At 35.9% G+C, this 20,705-nt stretch overlaps 1 protein-coding gene across 3 annotated transcripts in view; it reads left to right on the top strand.

The window, feature by feature from the left end:
- The window catches only part of CTTNBP2NL (CTTNBP2 N-terminal like), a 56,855-nt gene extending 37,035 nt beyond the window's left edge, over positions 1-19,820 (top strand). For all 3 annotated transcript variants that reach the window (XM_072425730.1, XM_072425720.1, XM_072425739.1), the window contains 3 exons: positions 4,527-4,757; positions 9,257-9,364; positions 9,881-19,820. In XM_072425730.1, the coding sequence (XP_072281831.1) occupies positions 4,527-4,757; positions 9,257-9,364; positions 9,881-11,338 (1,797 nt within the window). In that variant the 3' untranslated portion in view covers positions 11,339-19,820. The remainder of the gene's footprint in view (positions 1-4,526; positions 4,758-9,256; positions 9,365-9,880) is intronic.
- Positions 19,821-20,705: the final 885 nt, after the last annotated feature.

Genomic DNA, 20,705 nt, shown 5'->3' with positions numbered 1-20,705 from the left:
GCAAAGACAGCTCAGAGAAGCTACCAAGAATAAAACTTTTCACCATGCTAACTTTACTCATCTGGTTAGGAATACACTACAATAATGCATAGTAAAGTGTGTGTTTTGCCATATCAAATGGCACCCAGGAGAGTTATTGTGCAGTTTCATTGGATCCGCACCCCAGTGCAAAAACCATCACAAATGTTGAGCATGAGGTTGTGGCAGTGCAAAGAAGCACAGCTGTCTGCAGTGCCTGGTTCCATAGTATATCATACAAGAAGCAATAGAAGTAGGCATATACATTTTGGATAAAATAAATGCATATAAAATATAGGAACCTCTATATCAGGTGTGTCAAACTCAAATACACAGTGGGTCAAAATTAAAAACTTAAAGTTGTGGACCAACCTTGAAATTTATTGAAAACATTGAGGAAATGTTTCCCTCTCATTAGATATAAACCCTTTTCATATGAAAACAAAGAGGTGTTGCTTCACATTCAATCTGGAACAATCTTATAATAGAGAAAGAGGCATCATTTTTTTTTAATTTTATTTAGGGAAAAATCTTTTGCCTCTTTCTCTATTTGTAGCCTTCTGAGTTAAATTTTAATGGTAACCTTTTTGCACAGGCTAACAACAATAATAACAATATTCTTCTATGAAAATCCAACCATTCAAGTCCATGCCTTGGAGTAGCAAGGAAAAGTACACCTGAGGGGGAGTGCTGGAAATGCCAGACACAGCCAATGCAGAGCTAAATCTTTTGAGTGGCCCGCCGCTGAAACTCCCTCTCCATTGAAATAGCGCAACTACTGAAATTCCCGGGATTATTTGCGTCTATAACCGTCCAATGTGAGGCCACGCGTAGGCAGAGCCCGCTGGTCTTTAGACGCGAGTGATGTCGGGAATTGTAGTAGCGGCGCTATTTCAATGCAGCGGCGGGCCAGCTGCAGTTCATATTAAGGATTCCTTTGGGGGCCAAAAAAATGTACGTTGGGGTGCCAGAGTTTGACACCCTATGCTCTATATGATTGCTATGAAGTACAAATAGTATTCTGTATTACTAGTGTACTAGCCAATAACAATAAATGGCAACCAAGCACCTCAATGCACATCCTATGCTTTGCTGTTTTTTTTTTTGCAACATCAGAAATGTGTGTGTTACTGCAGGGCATTAGTGTGTTTTGGGTAAAATGAAACAAAAAGAAAACAAATGCTTTTGCCTGTACTGTTATAGCTTTACCAGCAGTCTGCACCCAAAAGTGTGTGCAGAAGTCTGTTTACAATATGATTGGGATTGGAGAGAAACAAGATTTGTATAGAAATATTAAGTTCAGTAAGGGCTTTGTTATTTAATCTGTTACCTTCTTGGTAGTAGAGAATTAGTGGCACATCTACCAATGTTATCTGATATAGAATGCAGGTATTCAAAGTTCTATTATAATATAGAATAATGTGCTATATTGTGTCTACACAACAAAAAGTTACTTCACTTCTGGATTCTATTCCTTATTGTGTGGTTTCCCTATTACCCAGTATACCTGAAGTCATAAACATCTGAGGACACAAGAGAATGTTTATTATGGCTAGGGTAGAAAGGATCGAATAGCCCTATTCATTTCATCCTGGTAATGAACCCTACGGTCACAAAGGTGGAGCGTCTGTAGAATGTAGCACAGCCAGTGTTGTTGATAATCATCGGAATAAAAAAAAAAAATGCAGCAATGCAAAAGATAAGGCAGTTTTGGTTTTTCATTAACCCCTTAGTAGCAAAGAAATTTTTTTGAAATATAAATAGCACAGAATTTCAAATATTACATTCTCCTACTTTTTGTGAAAAAAAAAAATGATGCTCGTTTCTCTGTCCTTTTTAAAACTGATTGGAATTTTATTTTGTTATAACCTGAGCAGATCTGACCTGACTACGATTTCAATTGTTTCAATTCAGACATTAAGCCAATTACTCGGTCAGGAAATGAATTTTCAGATGGTGTTCTGGAAGGATTTATTTTTCTTCAATAAGTCAAAAGTAGGTTTGGGTTAGCATATTACACTTAAGCTACTGGATCAGATCACATAGTATCTGTAATCTAAATGCAAATGTATACTATGAGCAATGTACATATGACACCAAGTAGACTGCCGGTCATATTCTTGTTTTATGAATATCACAGCTTGTTTTTGGATTCCCAAATTCTAGAGAATTGTTTTCTGATTGAGTAGTTAACAGTGCAGTGGAGTTTATACACTTTCTCTCCCTTTCTGGACAGTGAAGTTTCAAAGTTAAGTAGCAAGTTTTGTGTAGTCTGGTAGTAAAGGACAGACATGCTGTTTTAGGACAGAGGGCTGTTTTTGTTACAACGTATGTGGTAATTGTACTAAATCCATTTGATTTTTAGTTTGGATATGTGTTACTTCTGCAGACAATCTATTTTCTGTCCATCTGCCTACCTGTTCAGTCTTTAACTGAAACAGCGAACTCTTTAAAAGGGATTCATATTGCTTTTTCAGCTGTAAAGCTTCTGCACTACGTTTTTGGGGTATATATAGGGTTGTGCAAAATATCTCAACATTATTTAAATTAAACATAAAATAGACAGTATTATTTTAACTGAAAAAGTTGGATTTTATAGCTGATTTAAACGTGTCCAATAAAGGGTCTCTTTCTTGAAAGGGAAATGTGGGTCACAATTGCTACCTCCTGAAAATGTGGATGCCTGGCACTCTGTATCACCAAACCCTAGCAGGGACGTGACATGTGAAGTCCGTCTCTTTATCTGCACATTTGATATTTTACGTACTCCGTCTGATCTGCACCTTTGATTTTCAGCGGACAGCTGCGTAGAGTTCTTGTATCACAGATTTACACATACGCATTGGTAGAAGCTGTGGAAGTTGGAAGCTTAATGATACCTAACCTGAGCAAGACAATAACATTAGCATCTCTGACCTGCAAATATATTTCACACAGGGAATTTTCAGATGTTTTAGTATGTGAGAAAAATTTTACTCTTTAATGGTATAAAAGCAATTGTGTGTGGACTGTGTGATTGTATAAATGTTAGTTTCTCAAACAAAAAAAACTCTATGATTGTTCCCACTATTGGGAAAACACACAGAAATATTATGGTTCAAAAAAGAACAGAATTTGAAGCTACCCTGTTTATAGCTCATAGGACAACAGTGTGTGTGTGTGTGTGTGTAAAGTAATATTGTGAACTCCCACTAATACAGGAAAATATAGGATCCAAAGGTCTGTGCAAAGCATTTGAGTAGGGCGGCTACCTTAAGTAATAAAACATTGCTTGCATAATGCAGCAGATAAGGGTGTGTGAAATGTCATTCTTCAGGGACTGGCCTTTGTGAAGAAAAGGAAATCTCTGAGTGAAGTTTTCTCATTGCTTTACTTGCAAGAATTTATAGGCTTCAGTTGTCTTGGTATAAACAGACAAGAATGCTTTTCATTTATTTAGAAATCCATCCTGAGGAGCATTTGTATTTGGGTGTGTTACGACAGTTTGTTGTTTTTTTTTTTTTTACCATTAAATCACAAGTTATAAATGTCCATTTATTAGGATAACATAGACCAACAAAGCCAATGTTTCACTTTGGTCTAATCCCCCCTTCTTCTAAAGAGTGGATTAGAAAGAGGTAAATTAGTTCTTACTCCAAAGTTTTGAGTATTTCAAATATCCTTCGATTGTAAGACTTTTTTGCGGCAGGGTCTTCTACTCCTGTGTCATTGTATCTGTCTGTCATTTGCTATCCCTGTGTAATTTACAGCGCTGTAATATTTTGGCACTTAGGGAAGAAACTGGTAAAGATAGCAGTGAAACTAGTAGACTGGATTTTTATATGGAATTTTCACATCTGCTATCAAGGAATTGCTATTGCATACCTACCAACTTTGTAGACATAAGAGACAGCTTTGCCATGTCTTCTGTAACACATACCATGAGGAATTATCACACAATTGTATTATTTAAACAATTCAATTTTCTTTCTACTTCTTATCATGATGGTGTTTGTTTTAGAATTACACTGTGAACATTTCAGGGGTTGGAATAAAGAATTAGTGTATTATAATGTTTTTTTTTCATATGGTGGCCCATACAACAGACCAAAAAGTGGGACAACTGAAGAGAAAAGAGTAACAATTAGTTATAAATGAAGGATAGTGATTGAAGCAATGACGTAAGAAGGAGAAATAAAACAGAGCTTCCAAATAGCCTTTATGCACAGGTACTTATAGATTGTTTAGCCAAAGGAATGCCATGGTTTAGGTTAGCAGTATGTAATAAGCATCTGTTATAAATAACAGGCACTTTCTTCTCCTTCATATTTAAGGGCCAGGTTAAACCATTAACAATTTATTGCAGTGCTTCAGTATTGATTTAGCTATACCAGCTGCTTTTATAATCATCAAGTATTACTTTCTGCTATATACATTTTAAGATTTTATTGAGAAATGAATTTTCTATATGTTATGGTCTGTATTTCTTATGAAAACACCATATTAAGTGTGATATATTCCTTTTCCAGGCACAGCATAAAGACAGATTCATTGAAGAGCGCTATGGCAAATATAATATCAGTGATCCTTTGCTGGCCTTGCAGAGGGATTATGAGACTCTCAAGGAGGATAACCATGTGCAGAGGCCCCCTGTGTGTTCCAATCCCCTGTTCATTTTGAAGGAGGTCATGAAGCAATGCAAGACCATGCAGGAAAGAATGCTGGCCCAGCTCGCTGCTGCTGAGAGCAGACATAGAAAGGTAACCGTTTTATTTAACCTTTACATTGCTTGGAGGCACTCCTTAGTATTATATATGCCTAATACATTGGGGTGAAATAGAAATTTCTCCTTGAGCACTGGTTTAGATGCTCAGCATGCAATATGCAGTTTTCAAAAATATTTAAAAAAAATAATATTCTTAACACAAAAATTGGTTTTAATCCCCATGCCATGGGTAACTAACAAATAATATACATATTTTCTGGTTGAAAATTGAATTGTCTGATCATTTTTTTTAAAACAATTTAATATTTTTTATAATTGATTAAAGATAACGCATACTGTATGGATTACTGGTTTCTGACAATCTGTAAAGTGACCCATGGGTTTCCTATTTTCAAAGAACACAGCAGAATCTGGGTCTTAGTCTTTGCTTAAGTTCAATCTTACCTTCCATTTTGCACAATTGCACAGTCTCCCCTGCTGTAGTAAAGTTACTTGTACACAGCCAGGTTCTTTCAGTGTGCATATGAAGTTGCAGCAAGTCAGACAGATCCTACTTCATTATGCTGACTGAAGGACATCCAGCATCATCCAGCCCTTAACTCCCTTACTGCCCTTGGTACATCCCTTCCATTCACTGATTTTAACTCTGTCTGGGAGACCCAGTCTCACATTGTGGGCATTGGTACAGTTAGGTCCATAAATATTTAGATAGAGACAACTTTTTTCTAATTTTGGTTTTGTACATTACCATGATTAATTTTAAATGAAACAACTCAGATGCAGTTGAACTGCAGACTTTCAGCTTTAATTCAGTGGGTTGAACAAAAAGATTGCATAAAATGTGAGGAAAGCCTAGAGCCTTTTTTTTCACACAATCACTTCATTTCAGGGGCTCAAAAGTAGTTGGACAATTGACTCAAAAGCTATTTCATGGGCTGGTGTGGGCAATTCCTTTGTTATGTCATTATCAATGAGGCAGATAAAAGGCCTGGAGTTGATTTGAGGGAGGGGGGGTGCATGTATGTGGAAGATTTTGACAGACAACATGCGGACAAAGGAGCTCTCTCCATGTACGTGAAACAAGCCATCCTTAAGCTGCAAAAACAGAAAAAAACCTATTGGAAAAATTGCTACGATATTAGAAGTGACAAAATCTACAGTTTGGTACATCATGAGAAAGAAACAAAGCACTGGTGAACTCAGCAACACCAAAAGACCTGGACGTCCACGGAAGACAACAGTGGTGGATGATTGCAGAATCATTTCCTTGGTGAAGAGAAACCCCTTCACAACAGCTAACCAAGTGAACAACACTCTCCAGAAGTAGGCGTATCGATATCCAAGTCTAACATAAAGAGAAGACTGCATGAAAGTAAATACAGAGGGTGCACTGCAAGGTGCAAGCCACTCATAAGCCTCAAGAATAGAAAGGCTGGATTGGACAACTTTGCTACAAAACATCTAAAAAAGCCAGCACAGTTCTGGAAAAACATTCTTTGGACAGATGAAACCAAGATCAACCTTTACCAGAATGATGGCAAGAAAAAAGTATGGAGAAGGCGTGGAACAGCTCATGAACCAAAGCATACCCCATCATCTGTAAAACATGGCGGAAGCAGTGTGATGGCTTGGGCGTGCATGGCTGCCAGTGGCACTGGGACACTAGTGTTTATCCATGATGTGACACAGGACAGAAGCAGCCGAATGAATTCTGAGGTGTTCAGAGACATACTGTCTGCTCAAATCCAGCTAAACGCAGTCACATTGATTGGGAAGCGTTTCATAATACTGATGGAGATGACCCAAAACATACAGCCAAAGCAACCCAGGAGTTTATTAAAGCAAAGAAGTGGAATATTCTTGAATATCCATGTCAGTCACCTGATCTGAACCCAATTGAGCATTCATTTCACTTCGGACAGAAAGGCCCACAAACAGCAAGAACATTTTATTTTCAGCTTTTTATTTGTCAAATTACTTTTGAGCCCCTGAAATGAAGTGATTGTGTTAAAAAAGGCTTTAGTTCCTTGACTGTATTACATAGACAGGTTCAAAAGTCTACTAATATAACTGGATACCATTTTCATGTCGATAAGAGTAAAAAAGCAGAAGCCTGCAAGTTCTAGGCACCCTGTTTGTGGATCTTTTTCCCCTGACACTTTTAATAAGAAGATTTTTCACTTGTTACTGGAAACCCCCTTGATAGCATTTTTAAGCGTATACATTCAAGATTTTTCGTTATAGTGCTAAAAAATTGAATTATTTAAATTGTTATATATTTATTAAAGGCCACTCTGTCATGTCAAGAACAGTAATTTTTTTTTAAATTATAAACCCTTACCAAATCTCTTTAATGTTTGCTATTGTCTTGTACAGATAAATGCAATTAGAATGCAATCGTCTTTATACTATTTGGTTGCTTTGTGTTATGAGCATTTAATGTTGTTATAAAAATAATTTATGAATTCTTTACTACTTTGTGAAAACATGTTAAATTATGCTGAATTTTTCAGGACTTTAAAAAACTACAATGAATATAGTTTAGATGCCAAGATTACAATTTATTTTTGATAAAATATCAAATGCAATTACATAATTGGTCCCACTAGGGTCCTAAAAAAAATAAAGCAGCTGCTCCACCAACAGTTCAGATCAAGTGGACAAAAGATGGAGACTTGCTGTTCTTTTTCTTAGTTTCCAAATGCAATCTTTACTACTAGAGCTCCCTCTGGTGTTTTATATTAGTCTTTTTTTTTTTTTTTTTTTTTTTTTTGGTCCTCGTTCCATCCATAAGGACAGATGTTAACACCATTAAATGGGAGGTTAATCAGCCACAGCTATGTGAAATCTTAGAATTGAAGGGACATGGTAATAGGACATTATTAGCACATACTAATAACAAAGACATGTACATATATGTGAAAAACAAATTTGATGAACTGCTTCCCATTAAATACACATCTCATGGGATGCAGTTCATTTGATTTCAACATGATGAATTTAGGCAATTAATCAATACCACTGCCTAACAAATTAACTAATTAAATTCAAATGTACTTTATGTTTATTGTTTTTGATACTTATGGGCTTTTATGTAGATATTTAAGTAAATATATATCTATATGTATGTAATATAAACATATAAACCAAAAATCTTTTTTGTGATGTTCTATCATGACTGCCTTTTAAAACTCCTGTAAAAGTTGTCACTTTGAAACCCATTGAGTATAGGCATTTTTATATGAAGATAGATGATATGTAATGATCCCAAATTCATTATAATTATACATTCATCAAATTTACTATATTGTTTGTGAGTTGTGACATTGGAACAAAGTTTTATTCACATTTTATTAATAATGTATGATTCAATAAAACAAAATGTGTATGTATATGACTTTCCTCTTAGTATGTGCCATTAAAATCCTAATAACTTTAAAACTAACTAAGATTTAAAATTACTTTGAGGGATGTGGCACCATATTGTAGCTGGAAATTTCTAAAATAGTCCCAGCTGTAGGAAAGCCTAGGAACTCCTGGAGTAACCCTAGTTCAGAGTGACTGGTTTATATTAATACAAAGACAACACATTTTTTATTATTAATAATTTATTATTATTTATTATTCATAATAAATAGGACAAATGACAGACAGATACAGACATTGACAAAGGAGGAGCAAGGTAATTGTTGTGTTATTACAGCAAAGCTTATTTTGTATTCTTATTTAAAAATCAAACAATGAATATGCCCAGTAATACAGCTATATATTTTCCACAGTTACAAATTTGTTGTTGAATTACAGCAAAGCTATCTCCCTAGCTCATCCACCATCTCATCCACCAACTAGTCAACAAAGTAGCCGGTACTTAAACTTGTAAATTTCACTTTACATAAAAAGGTAGATAACCCCTTTTTTATGTAGAGTAAATTTTTTTTTTTTTTAAGTGTAGGACCACCCCCTAATGAAAAGGAGCGCAAAGCCTCCTGGGATACCTACGTCCCGGGAGGCTTTTAAGTGCTCCTTTTGTGCACAAGAAACGGTGACGTAGCATAGAAAAAAAACTTGTCGATCTTACTGCGCATGCGTGAGATCATCATCCGATTTTGCGCCTGGGTCAGGTAAGGTAGGATGAAGAACCCAGAAAAAGAAACGAGGATGGCGGTGCCTGGAGCTCTGCCTCCGGAATGGATCCCAGGACGGCGCAGAACCCGATGCATGATACCCCTGGATGGATCAGACCGCTCTGCGGGATTAAAGGTAAGTGTATTTTTTATTTATTTATTTTTTTTTTTTTTTTGCTGTTTTCAGTTTAGTTCCTCTTTAAGGAGGAATTAAACCACTACCTAAAAGAAATTGTCAACAGGCAGATCATTTATTGCAGAAGGCACAGGCTTCTATATGGGAAAAGTTTAGTTTAATATATCACTTGTGAGTAGGAAGATGAGAAACATCATTAATTCGTAACATAAATTTATGTTCAACCTGTTTAGTTTTGTCAAGTTTTTTAATATAGTGGTTTATAATATATAGGTAATCCTGGACTTGGAAGAAGAGAGGAGACGACATGCTCAGGATGCAGCTGATGGGGATGATGTTACCTATATGCTAGAGAAAGAGCGAGAGAGGCTGGCTCAGCAGGTAAGAGGACCGGAAATCACATTAGGAGTCCTGAAATGTCTTCTCCTATTTTTGACGTTTTTTTTTTAATTGGGTTGTATCAAAAACAATTTCATATATCAAAAAAACAAAAAACACAAACACACTACTATACTGTTACTGCAGTACAGCTGTTTTATGCTGAACAGCTCACAGTCCCATGACAATACAAGGAATTTCAAAATAAATTCACTCATATTAGGGTCACTGAATGCTTTCCCCAGCTCAGATAAAATGTGCCTGTAATAGTAGCAAGCTATAGAAATCTCTGTTGCTGTTTCAAAATGACCACTCATTTTGTAATGGTCTGTGAGTAATTTGTGAGTTTCATCATACAATTTTTATTCAGTGAAAGGGTTTAATTTATTTTCCTTTCTACAATTTTAATACCATAGGCTATAGTCTTGTGCCAGCAATTTTTTTTTCAGGAACAATGACTTTTAAACTTATTTTGTGTTCCTCTTTTTTTTTTTTTTTTTTTTTTTTTTTGGTTTACAGTTGGAATTTGAAAAGTCACAAGTTAAAAAGCTTGAAAAAGAACAAAAGAAACTTGCTGCTCAGTTAGAGGAAGAGAAAGCTCGACACAAGAAACTGTCTTCAGTTCTAATGAAAGAATGTACGAAGGCTAACAATAGAGCAGTGGAGGAAGGGCAGAGGGTTGAAGATGTTAACTTGAAATTGGAAAAGGTGAGGAGCAAGGTTACTCAGCTTGAAGAAGAACTAGCCCAAGAAAAGAAGCGTAGCTTACAAATGGAAGCTCAGGTGGAAAAACAACTGTCAGAGTTTGACATTGAAAGAGAACAGCTAAAAGCCAAGCTAAACCGAGAAGAAAATCGCACCAAGGCCCTAAAAGAAGAGCTTGAATCTTTAAAGAAAACTATAAAGGACCTGAAGGATAATGGTGAGGTCACAGAATCTCTTGCCCAAGCTACAGGGTCAACATCGATTGGTGTATCAACAGAAAAGCTACAGTTTACCTCCGTATCTTGCCAGACAGAGGGTGTAGTGCACGAAAAAAGTGTTACGGATGGTCCATCCAAAAGTCATATTTCTCTGTCAACACCTAGTAAAATTCCTCAGCCGTATTCAAAATTAAATGGACACTCGAACACAACAGGCCAAAACAGTGAACATATTTTAAAGTTGAATGTAGGGGATAGCCTAAAAGAGAAAGTGGCGAGTCATGATAATTTATCCGAAAACGGAAGTTCACCTGTCAGAGTGGAATCTCCTTTACATATGTTAGGGCATGCTCCTTCTAGTGGGGCCTCCTCCTCCCCCAGCAGCACAGCAGCCTCTTCCTTAACATCCTCTCCTTGCTCTTCACCTGTTCTCTCAAGGCGTCTCATTGGGGGCTCTAATAGTCCTGGTTATCAGTCGTCATATCAAGTTGGAATCAACCAACGATTTCATGCTGCCCGCCACAAGTTTCAGTCTCAAGCAGAGCAAGAGCAGCATGTTTCTGGTCTGCAGAGTCCCCCTTCAAGAGATTTGTCCCCAACGTTGGCAGATAATTCTGCAGCCAAGCAACTTGCCCGCAATACAGTCACTCAGGTGTTGTCTCGTTTCACCAGCCAGCAGACCTCCAGCAAACCTGTGCCTCCCAACAGCTCACCATTTGGCACAGATTACAGAACCCTTGCCAATGCCTCCAATCAGAAGAATGATGGCAGCCACTCTCCAAACCCTCTGAAAGTGTCTGGCCCTCTCAGTCCAGTATCTCCCGGCATAAAGTCGCCTACCATTTCCAGGGTGGAGAGGGGAAACCCTCCACCTATTCCTCCAAAGAAGCCAGGCTTAGCCCAGTCCCCAGCATCTCCTGTTCCACCAACCAAAGTACCCAACCAAACCCCCTCCCTGGCAGTTTCTGTGGATGTGTCCAGTAGCCATTGCTCCAACAATGGCATTATTACAAATGGGAAAGAAGTTGAAGTAATGTTACCATCTGGTAGCTAGTTATCCTGCAATATTCTGTGAACATTAATTACTGTTTATTATATTGATTCCATGCCTGAATGGGATTTACAGTCAAGGTGATCAAATGTATCTTATTTATTTAGATAGCAGAGGAAAATGTTATTACATATGTAGCATATATTTTCTCCTATATTCTGTGTAATTGTTTCGTTCTGCAGCTTTTTCCCCAAACTGTCAGACGGAAAAAAATATAAAATAGTCTTAGTCCTAATTTGTGTAAATTAAAGACAAATTCACACTTCAATTCATTAATGTGATATTCAAGTCCAAAAAGCCTAAACCTCTATTTCCAGTATGTGTACACAGTTGTGAACTTAAGTGCTCCTTGATGATCTTAATAGGCAGACTAGCAAAGTTGAGCTTTTATCTTTTAGAGGGTGACTTATGTTTTCCATTGTGTAAAAAAAAAAACCTTCTTTATTTTTTGGTGAATACCTTCTTTATCAGGGCTGTTCAGTATCAAAAATGTGCTTTTGAAAAAGTATTACATTAGGTTTAATCAGTGTCCACAAGATCATATCATAGACTGAGATAACTAGGAAAAACCTCTTACTTTAAGTGAAATGAGACTATAATGACTACTAAGCACGACAGAACTTCCAAGTACTACTTATTATAAAATAATAAGCCATGTAACCAACACATACCATTTCTATGGAACTACAGTATTTACATTGTAGAACAGTAATCCACAAAGTGTACAAGACTAGATGATAATAATGGAAGCTAATTGTTAAAATGTAAAAGAATCTGTTGTTTTTAATGTCTAAAGATCATTTAGATCAGGTTATGGTAGGTAGGGATATGGGAAAAGTCATAGAAATGTCACACTCTGTACTTTCGTTTAGGGTAAATAAAAAAGCAGCATGACACCAACTGACATAATAAATATTATTTTGTCAGGCTATAGGGACTGTTCTGAGTAATTTAGCGGCTCATCCTCTCCATTCTAATCATCCACACACTATATCAAAACAACCTTCACGTAATTACGTGCATTCTGACTAATACAATTATAAAAAATGGTATTTCATGGATAGTGCAAGTGTCTAACTATTTATGTGTAATACTAGCTACCATTATTGCATTTTGTAAAGTGGATATTCATTTGGAAAATTAATATGATCTGCAGTATTAAAAAAAATTGAATCAGTAATTAATACATGTTTAATTTTGACATAAAATTATGACATAACATAAACATTACAAGAACTTACTGCCTATTTTTTTAAAATGTATATGCCATTTTAAGATTTTTAATGCATGTGGTGGAAGTACCTGAAAATAACCAGGTATTTTCCTCTTGCAATGCCCTAGATGGAGAAGGAGAAGCCCGACTAAAAGCCAGTTTGTTGTACATAATAAAAAGCATGCTATTAGGTGAGATCAGTGAGATGGAAATATTTGTCTGCTGCTTTTACTGTCCTGTTATATGATAAGAAGACCTTTAAATATTACTGATCTGCAGTAGAAAACAATTACTGCGTCCTCCTGACCGATTTGTAAATCGTGTGGCATTATAATATTTATAAATTAGTTATTGGGACAGTTTATTGGGACAGATCGGTCAAATGGTACACACTAAACAATCAAGACTACTTTTATCTGTATATACCTGTACTAACTGTGCCATACTGTATTTTTGCTGCCGGTAATTTGTAAACTAACCTGCCCACAGTATTGACAAATTTAACATAAACCTGTCTTATTCCCTTGTCATATTTACTAGCAATTACAATAAGTCCAATAAGCATATACTTTTTTAGACAGAAACCTAAAAGCAATTTTGCTTTTGGAATAAATGATCAGCAAATGCTTTTCTCAAAAAGAAGTTGAGTCTCCCTTTTTTTGCACTACAAGATATGGCACTAATTAACTACACCATGGATAACCCCAAGTGCCTTAAAAAGATAATTTTTTTTAATGCAGTACGGAAACTATATTAATTCAATTATTTTGGATCTGGTCCTATTTTGACCTGTTTTAGTAATGGTTGTTGTTGCATTTTAACAGTAACTGAATGCAAAACTTTACAGATATATTGATTTTTCTAATTTTCTTTAGTAGCGTTACCTGTGTGCTGGATATTCATACTATGACACAGCTTAGTGACACTGCCCATAATTATGTATTAAGGTAAAAGGTAATTAAAAGTTACTCTTTCATTAACATACAGATTTTCACATTTTGGCCATATACATATGGTTTGGTTTTTATACTTGCTGGGAGCAGAAGCAAAGTAATAAATATAAACAGATAAAAGGCAGGAGGATTGTGAAAATATACAAGAGCTATAATGGTAAGGTCACAAAATATTGATTGAAAATCTTTATAAACAGCAGGTGGGACACTATCAAGTAAACTTAATTACCTTGCCTAAATTTTAGGTTTTAAAAAAATCTGGATGTCCCTGAAAGTCATATTTTAGCAAATGATCAAACATAGTTAAACAAAATAAAACATTCCATAATCACTGCCATAGGTATAGTTGGAAACATTTTTAGGGGGGGTTTAATACCTATCAGTATGTTGTAGAATATAGGGATATATTTGTATGTGAGGAAGTCTTAATGTAAGTTAAGAATAGCCAAGAAAGCTGTTTTAATTTGTCTTAAAATTAGGCTTTGTTTTGATTGCTAGGCTTGTCTCATAAACACTCTCATCTAGGTATGTAGGTGTAGAGCAAGGCATATAAACCTATAGTAACCAGAGTTAGACTTTATTCCAACAACTCAGATTCTAAAGCAGGGGTCACAGAGGCCCCCAATGGTGGGGGAGGGGCACTCAGGCCAGAGCCGCAGACCATGTCCTCTGTATGGATCGCCGGCTCGAAGTAATGGACTGTTTGTGTCTCTGGACACAACCCACCCTCTCTCCCATCGCAGGCACAGACCCATGATGGGGGAGTGGGTGGGTTCTGGTATCATGATGTCACTCTGGGGGAAGTGTCTTCCCCTTTGAGTGACACACGACTCCCCGCCCATGCCTGGTCCGGAGTCTATTAAATTAGTGGTCAGTGACAACCAAAAGCTTGTTGACCACTATGCTAAAGTCTTCCTATTGATTACCTTTGGTTGCTTTTGAGTCAGACATGAGTTTTGGTATCTACACTACGTTGAGCATAGTATCCTTAGAAAAATGTCTATTTGTAATTGCAGTTAAGACATGTATGGCCACCATGGCAGCAGCCAGCGGTGGCCTACCCCTTTCTAAAGTACCAATGAAAATTATGAGATGGCTTTTTGCCTATAACTACTAGTAGTAGAGTGGTTTCTTAAATATGGTGTTCAGGTAGCCCACGACAAGCTTCCATTTTGCATTAATATTAGTCTGTTATTGGACCAGTGAATAATATTGAAGAAATGACCTGTTAGAGGTAGGCCTGTAGTGGGCAAAAACAGTGTTAATGTTTTTACCAGCAAAATTGTGTGACATATATGGGAAATATGCGCTAGTACTCGAGAAGCAGAATAGCTTACTATGTACTGACCTCTAACAAGCTCTTTTTTATCATAACTTAAATACTGTCGTAAAGTTCAATTTTTGAAGTATTGTAGGTGCTTAATAAAAGTAATTCAAAGATTTGGTGTGGCACCCCTGGTGTAAAAAAAAAAAAAAGCTATCCTACTTTGCTTTGAACATTTTTGTGTGCACTTTTTATATATAAAGAAGAAATTGTCCACTGTTCATGCACAGATAATTGTATGCATGCACCACTCCATATCATCTGTGAAACAAATATTTGTAGGTAGATATCGTAAAGGGAACTTGTGCCTAGATCATGTGCACTAAAGTTTATGCATATTTTAAACCAGCAGAAAAAAATAGTTTAAATCAGGTCCTTATTCAATATGTAAAAATAATTCACAATACAGGCATTGAAATCTTAGCTTTTTTTTCTTTCAGAGGAGATCTTGGCAGCCCAACAGCATTTTTTAAAGTAAAACAAACCACAGATGTTTTTAGGCTGTTAGAAGCCGACTGAAACTCCTATTTGTTGTAACTTTTGAGATTTTCTAACTTCACATTAAAATCAGCTAGAGAGTGAGTGAGGGCTTGTTTAAAGCTCAATCATTGCAAATGAGAATGTAAATAGGTTAGTGTTCACAATCTTGGCACAGGTGCACTTTAATGCTAATTTTTCGAGTGAACCTCTGCTTGACTTTCATCACATCAATCAAACCATGTTCTTTAGGATTAGTTGACTATCTGTATAAAAAATAATGTATATTTTCTATACTTAAGTAATTTTTTTTTTCTGGGCCGTATAGTAAAAACATTTGTGACTGGTAAACAAAAGAACAGCCCAGTTTTGCATGCTTGATTTTTAGTAAGGTCTGTGTTTTTTATCATGCTGGTGCATGGTATTTTTATGCAGTAAAACAAGTTTAGTTTCCAGTGACCCAGTTGTAGTGAATATAATCCCTAATGGACTTTATCAAAGGGACACACGTCTTCTGAAGCAGATTCCTCTGTAGTGGTACAAGGGCACAGTATTACTGATTTGCTTTAGGACCTTTTGTTGACCAGCTTTGGGGCTTGTTTCAGTGGATCAGTTTGGTATACGTTTGAGATGCTTCTGTGCTCGTTTGGAATTTGTAGGCAGACCTGCTTTTGCTCTTCTGACCTGCATTTGACCTGATTTTAGCAGCTTTTGCATACCCTTAAAATTGCAAAGAAAAAATAAACCCACTTGAAGCAAACAAAAACCTATTAACACAGGCCCTAGTACATGTTTTATATTGTAAACTTTCACTTCAAATACATTTTTAGTGTAAACATGTATTTACTGTTTATTTCTTTGTTTCCTTAATAATAACCTTAACCTAGGTTATAGCCTTTTTATCTGCATTACAAAACCAAATTTTGTATAAAAATGTGTGTATATATAAGCATACTATTGGTGAAAAATAGGATAATTTTAGAGTAAATTTGTTAGCATATGCACTGAAACTTCATAATTTCTTATTATGCAGAATATTAAACCTAATGGGTGTTTTAAGTATTTTTGAAATATTAGATGTAAATGCCATATTCACTGTTTAATTTTTGTAAATACATTATAATTTTCCTCTAGGAAACACTAAATTCTTAGGGTAGGAGTATACTAATTAAACTAATGGGATGTATTTTTTATTTTGTTTTTATCGTCAATACAGCGAAAATAACAAACTGTATTGCAACACATAGGAGGTGCCAGTGTAATATGCAAAATTATTATGGCTTAAAAAAATAAAAGGGACACTAACAATATTTATTTTTTTATTTCATGATGCCAAGATATGACTTTGTATTTAGCACTGAATATTAAAAAAAATAATAATAATGACTTCTGTATTGGAATTTTTGTTTTTATAAGAAGGCTTGTACCGCCTTTACCATATATTCTCAATTTGACTAACCACAAAATGGGTTTGATCTGTCCTATTAGTCCTTTTTTTAACAGCGCAAACAAGACTTGCTACTGTTTATGGAAAAAGCTTTACATCTAGTGGCCTCCAAATGCATAGAAACAACATTGACTGTACAGCTTTACTGAAAAAAACATTTAAAAAAAAAAAAAAAAGAATTCCTACCAGAGTGTTAGTTTTGCATGGAGCATGTTTAAATCTTACACCTGTCTAGGAATATTAACTGGCAAGATATATCGGCATGACATTCCTTCTCCACTCTACACCTTTCTTTTTATTCTGCCTATAAGTTCTTAGTTTCATTGGAAAGTCTAATAAATAATAAAGTTAGCTGTGTTGGTTATATACACCTCATTCTCATAGTATAACAAATAAATACAAATTAAACCCAGACTTGCAAGGTGCATGGTAATACTTAATGATAGCCAACATCCTCAAATTAATTTATAATCAAGAAATCTTTATTTTTTATTCTCTAAAAAAGTTACCTTGATTTTCGATATGATTGATATTTTTGACTATCAGTAAAGCGAAACTAAACTGAAACTAAACTATACTCACCTGTCCCCATTTTGTCACAGGGCCTGCTATCTTCTCCCTTCTTTTTCTGATCTTGGGCCATCTTGATTGCCCAGGATGACATTCAGTCCGAGCATGAACAAGGGAAGCAAGCATTGCTGGGTATACATCTTTAAAGTTTGACTTTACCGGTTACTCGGTGTTATAAAAGACCCATTTTCTTTTTTCTCTCCTACTTGAACATCAACGGTAACAGATCTTGATTCTGTGGTGGACAAAGGTAACTATAACTGAACACAGCAGCTACTTTTCCTTCCACCCCAAACCAAATCTATGTTTATTATGTAGTGTGCACACATGATTGCTTTTAGGTTATAAAATTTCTAAGCACAAATCCATCTTCCTTTTCTTTAAAGCCCTTTACATGTAATAGCACTCAAAAGTGTTTCTTCATTCTTATTGCCTGGTGAGTTTTTTTTTACCCCTCCTTTCTGTAATTTTAACAGGATGGGGAAAGAAGTTCTGGGTTACTTAATCATAGGACTTTATGTTTTTACATGTTTACTCCTAGGGGAGCTCTAGACCAGAGTTTTTTTTACCTTTTTTGAGCCATGTCACATTTTTTACATTGAAAAAATCTTGTGGCACACCACAAATCAAAAATGTTACAAAATGACACACTGTAGCTAATTCTCTTGTCTCTAAGAATAAACAAGGCAATTAAGCTACCTACTGCCACCCACTGACATGAAAGAGTATTACATTACTCTGCCAGTCAGTACAGCATAGACACTCCACAATGGTAATTGGATAATTTCCCGCGGTACACCTTAAGATCTGGACAGCAAGCTAGATCACTGTTGACTAGGTAGATTTATCTCTGGTTAAACTTCCAAACCGATTTATTGTAATAATGCAAAGAACAAAGTGCAGTAATCCATTTTAAACGATTGACCATTATATTTCCATTTCCTGCGCTAAGGTAAAAATCAAAGAACTAAGGTAAAAAAAAGAAAAATCTAGTTACTCAGGGTTACTACACTTTGCATATTGGAATTGTTCTTTGCCTTGCATCAATAATGCTTGGTTGGTTCTAAAAGTGTTTGCTCTCCATTAGGACTCATTGGAGCCGTTTGTTATCAGATATATGAGCATTAGTATTTCCAAGCAGTTATCACTCTGGGACATTTAATATTTATATAATCTTAAATAGAAGATCCCTAGATGTGATATTTTATTTTAACCTCGTGCTTTAATGGAGCTTACAAGACATAGTTCTCTCTTTTTGACAAGGTTATCACAAAGATTTGGAGAAGGTATACTATTATGTTTAAAAGAATGCCTGCCCAGCAAAAAGGGAATATTGCACACTGAAAACAAATACAGAATATTCAAAGTACTGTTAAAACATAATACCATTGTGTACATATACCAAACTGTTTATTTTATATTTATGTTTTATACAACTAAAAGCAGCTAGGGATATTTAAAGAGACGTTTGGTCATGCACATTTTTAGCATTTAGAAAATAAAAAAGCATTTACTATGCCAAAATCTTACTATGGCGAAGTCAAACTATCGTAACACCTTCATAGTACATGCTCCTTAATGTTCAGCTCTGGTTGCGGGCTACTGTTCCATGGTAAGTGTGCATGTTTATATCCTGTGATCTATGGTGCTTACTCATATTACTAACTGTCAGAAAAGTTTATTAAGGTCAGTCTGCCCCCGCTTTTTTTCCCCAATTGATGGTCTGACTATTGGGAAGTGGAGTGGATTAGAGTTTCAGTATTCATCTATGGGTGGCTTCTCCCACACCCTGGTCAGGCCCCTACTGGCCGAATAATAAAAATACAACTTAAATTCATTAAAAAGTCTGGCTAGATCAACAAGTCCCTGTCAAAGTTCTCATACCTATAAGCTTGTGCAGAGATAATTCTTTTTGAGAAATTGTCACTTGGTGGTGAAGTAGTTGGACACTAGACCTGGAACACTGTCACATTGAAGACAATGTACCCAGCACCAACATTTTTATGCAGGCTGATGTAGAGGAAAGAATGATTGGGGGGTGTCTTTGAAGTAATTAGTATCATTAATTTGGGGGTGAACTTCTTTCAAATAGTGTTACTTTGCCATGAGTGGACCAAGATAGATATGCCAAGATGTGCTGAAAATGTAAATTTTAGGTGGACTGATTACTTTAAGGAACCCTTAAGCAACATACTTGTGGGTCCTATATATCCCAAACAATTTATGACCAAATACAGGGTAATTTTTCAAGAAAGATCAAATAACCTGAAGGCCTGTAAATGTGCTATTATTTGATGTTTAAAAAATTGCTTACATAATGTCAGGTGGTTGTATAACTATTAATTGACTCTGATGTGCTGGCTTTTTGTGCATTTATATTGAGATGAATTATGTTAAGTGCCTTTTGTAATGGCCAAGATGTAAATATAACATTTATAAAGATGCAAATTGTTCTTAGCAATACGTCAAAAGTTACCCAATAAAGTCCTTTTTTTCTGCCATATTGGGTATGTTTCCTTTATTTTGCACACTAATATGTTGACCTTTTTTCTCAGGCAAAAGAACTGCCCCATAAGGTCCCACACTTACAAACCTTTGGCAGCCCCACACACAATGGACATTATTACTTTAGTTGGCTCTGTAACAATCAAGTGAACCTCTGTTCACATTGCACATTAAACTATTTATTCTCGAAAAAGTAGAAGTAATCCACACTGAGCTTTGTAGCTGCAGGTGTTGTGGAAAAATAAAGTTAACAATCGAGGCACTGAATCCTAATTCCTCTCCTTGTATTTTCAGTGGCAGCAGAAACTTGTATACAGGTAGTGCCCGAGTTAAGGACATACGACATACGAACGGGGCTTCCCTGGTCACTTGTGTGCAGGACTGAGGCTTGATGGGAGGAGGAGGGTGGTTTGCATGACTTGCAGAAGAAATCTTTTGCTAAACACAGTTGAGGTTGTGGATGATCTTAAGAGCTGAGCTGATCTTTAGCATCTTTTAACTCTTTATTGACCAAGACAAATTCTGCACCCATTTATTTTTGCATATTAAAGCATTATAGCATTATATTAAAGTTTGTGATTAGCCCACAGTGAGGATTTTCCACAGTAACTGACACCACGCTGCCTAATATGTTGGGACAAACATCTGTCCTAATTGCATTTATTTAAATAATGTACATAAATTCAACTTAAGAACAAATATTAAGTGCCTATCTCGTATGTAACCCTGGGACTACTTGTACAAGTACCATGTGCTCTTTGGTATGTTTGGACTGGCCATGAGGTTGCGGTGCGGTTACCACTTCTTCATGACAGGTAGCAGCATGGGTTCGCTCGATTGATTGATTTTAAAAACCAACTGAAACTAAACTTTTAGTGTTG

The sequence above is a fragment of the Pyxicephalus adspersus genome, chromosome 1 (assembly GCF_032062135.1).
Source record: "Pyxicephalus adspersus chromosome 1, UCB_Pads_2.0, whole genome shotgun sequence".
In the NCBI taxonomy this organism is placed as follows: domain Eukaryota; kingdom Metazoa; phylum Chordata; class Amphibia; order Anura; family Pyxicephalidae; genus Pyxicephalus; species Pyxicephalus adspersus.
The sequence above is the reverse complement of the archived record's forward strand: the minus strand, read 5'-3'. Positions and strand labels throughout refer to the sequence as shown.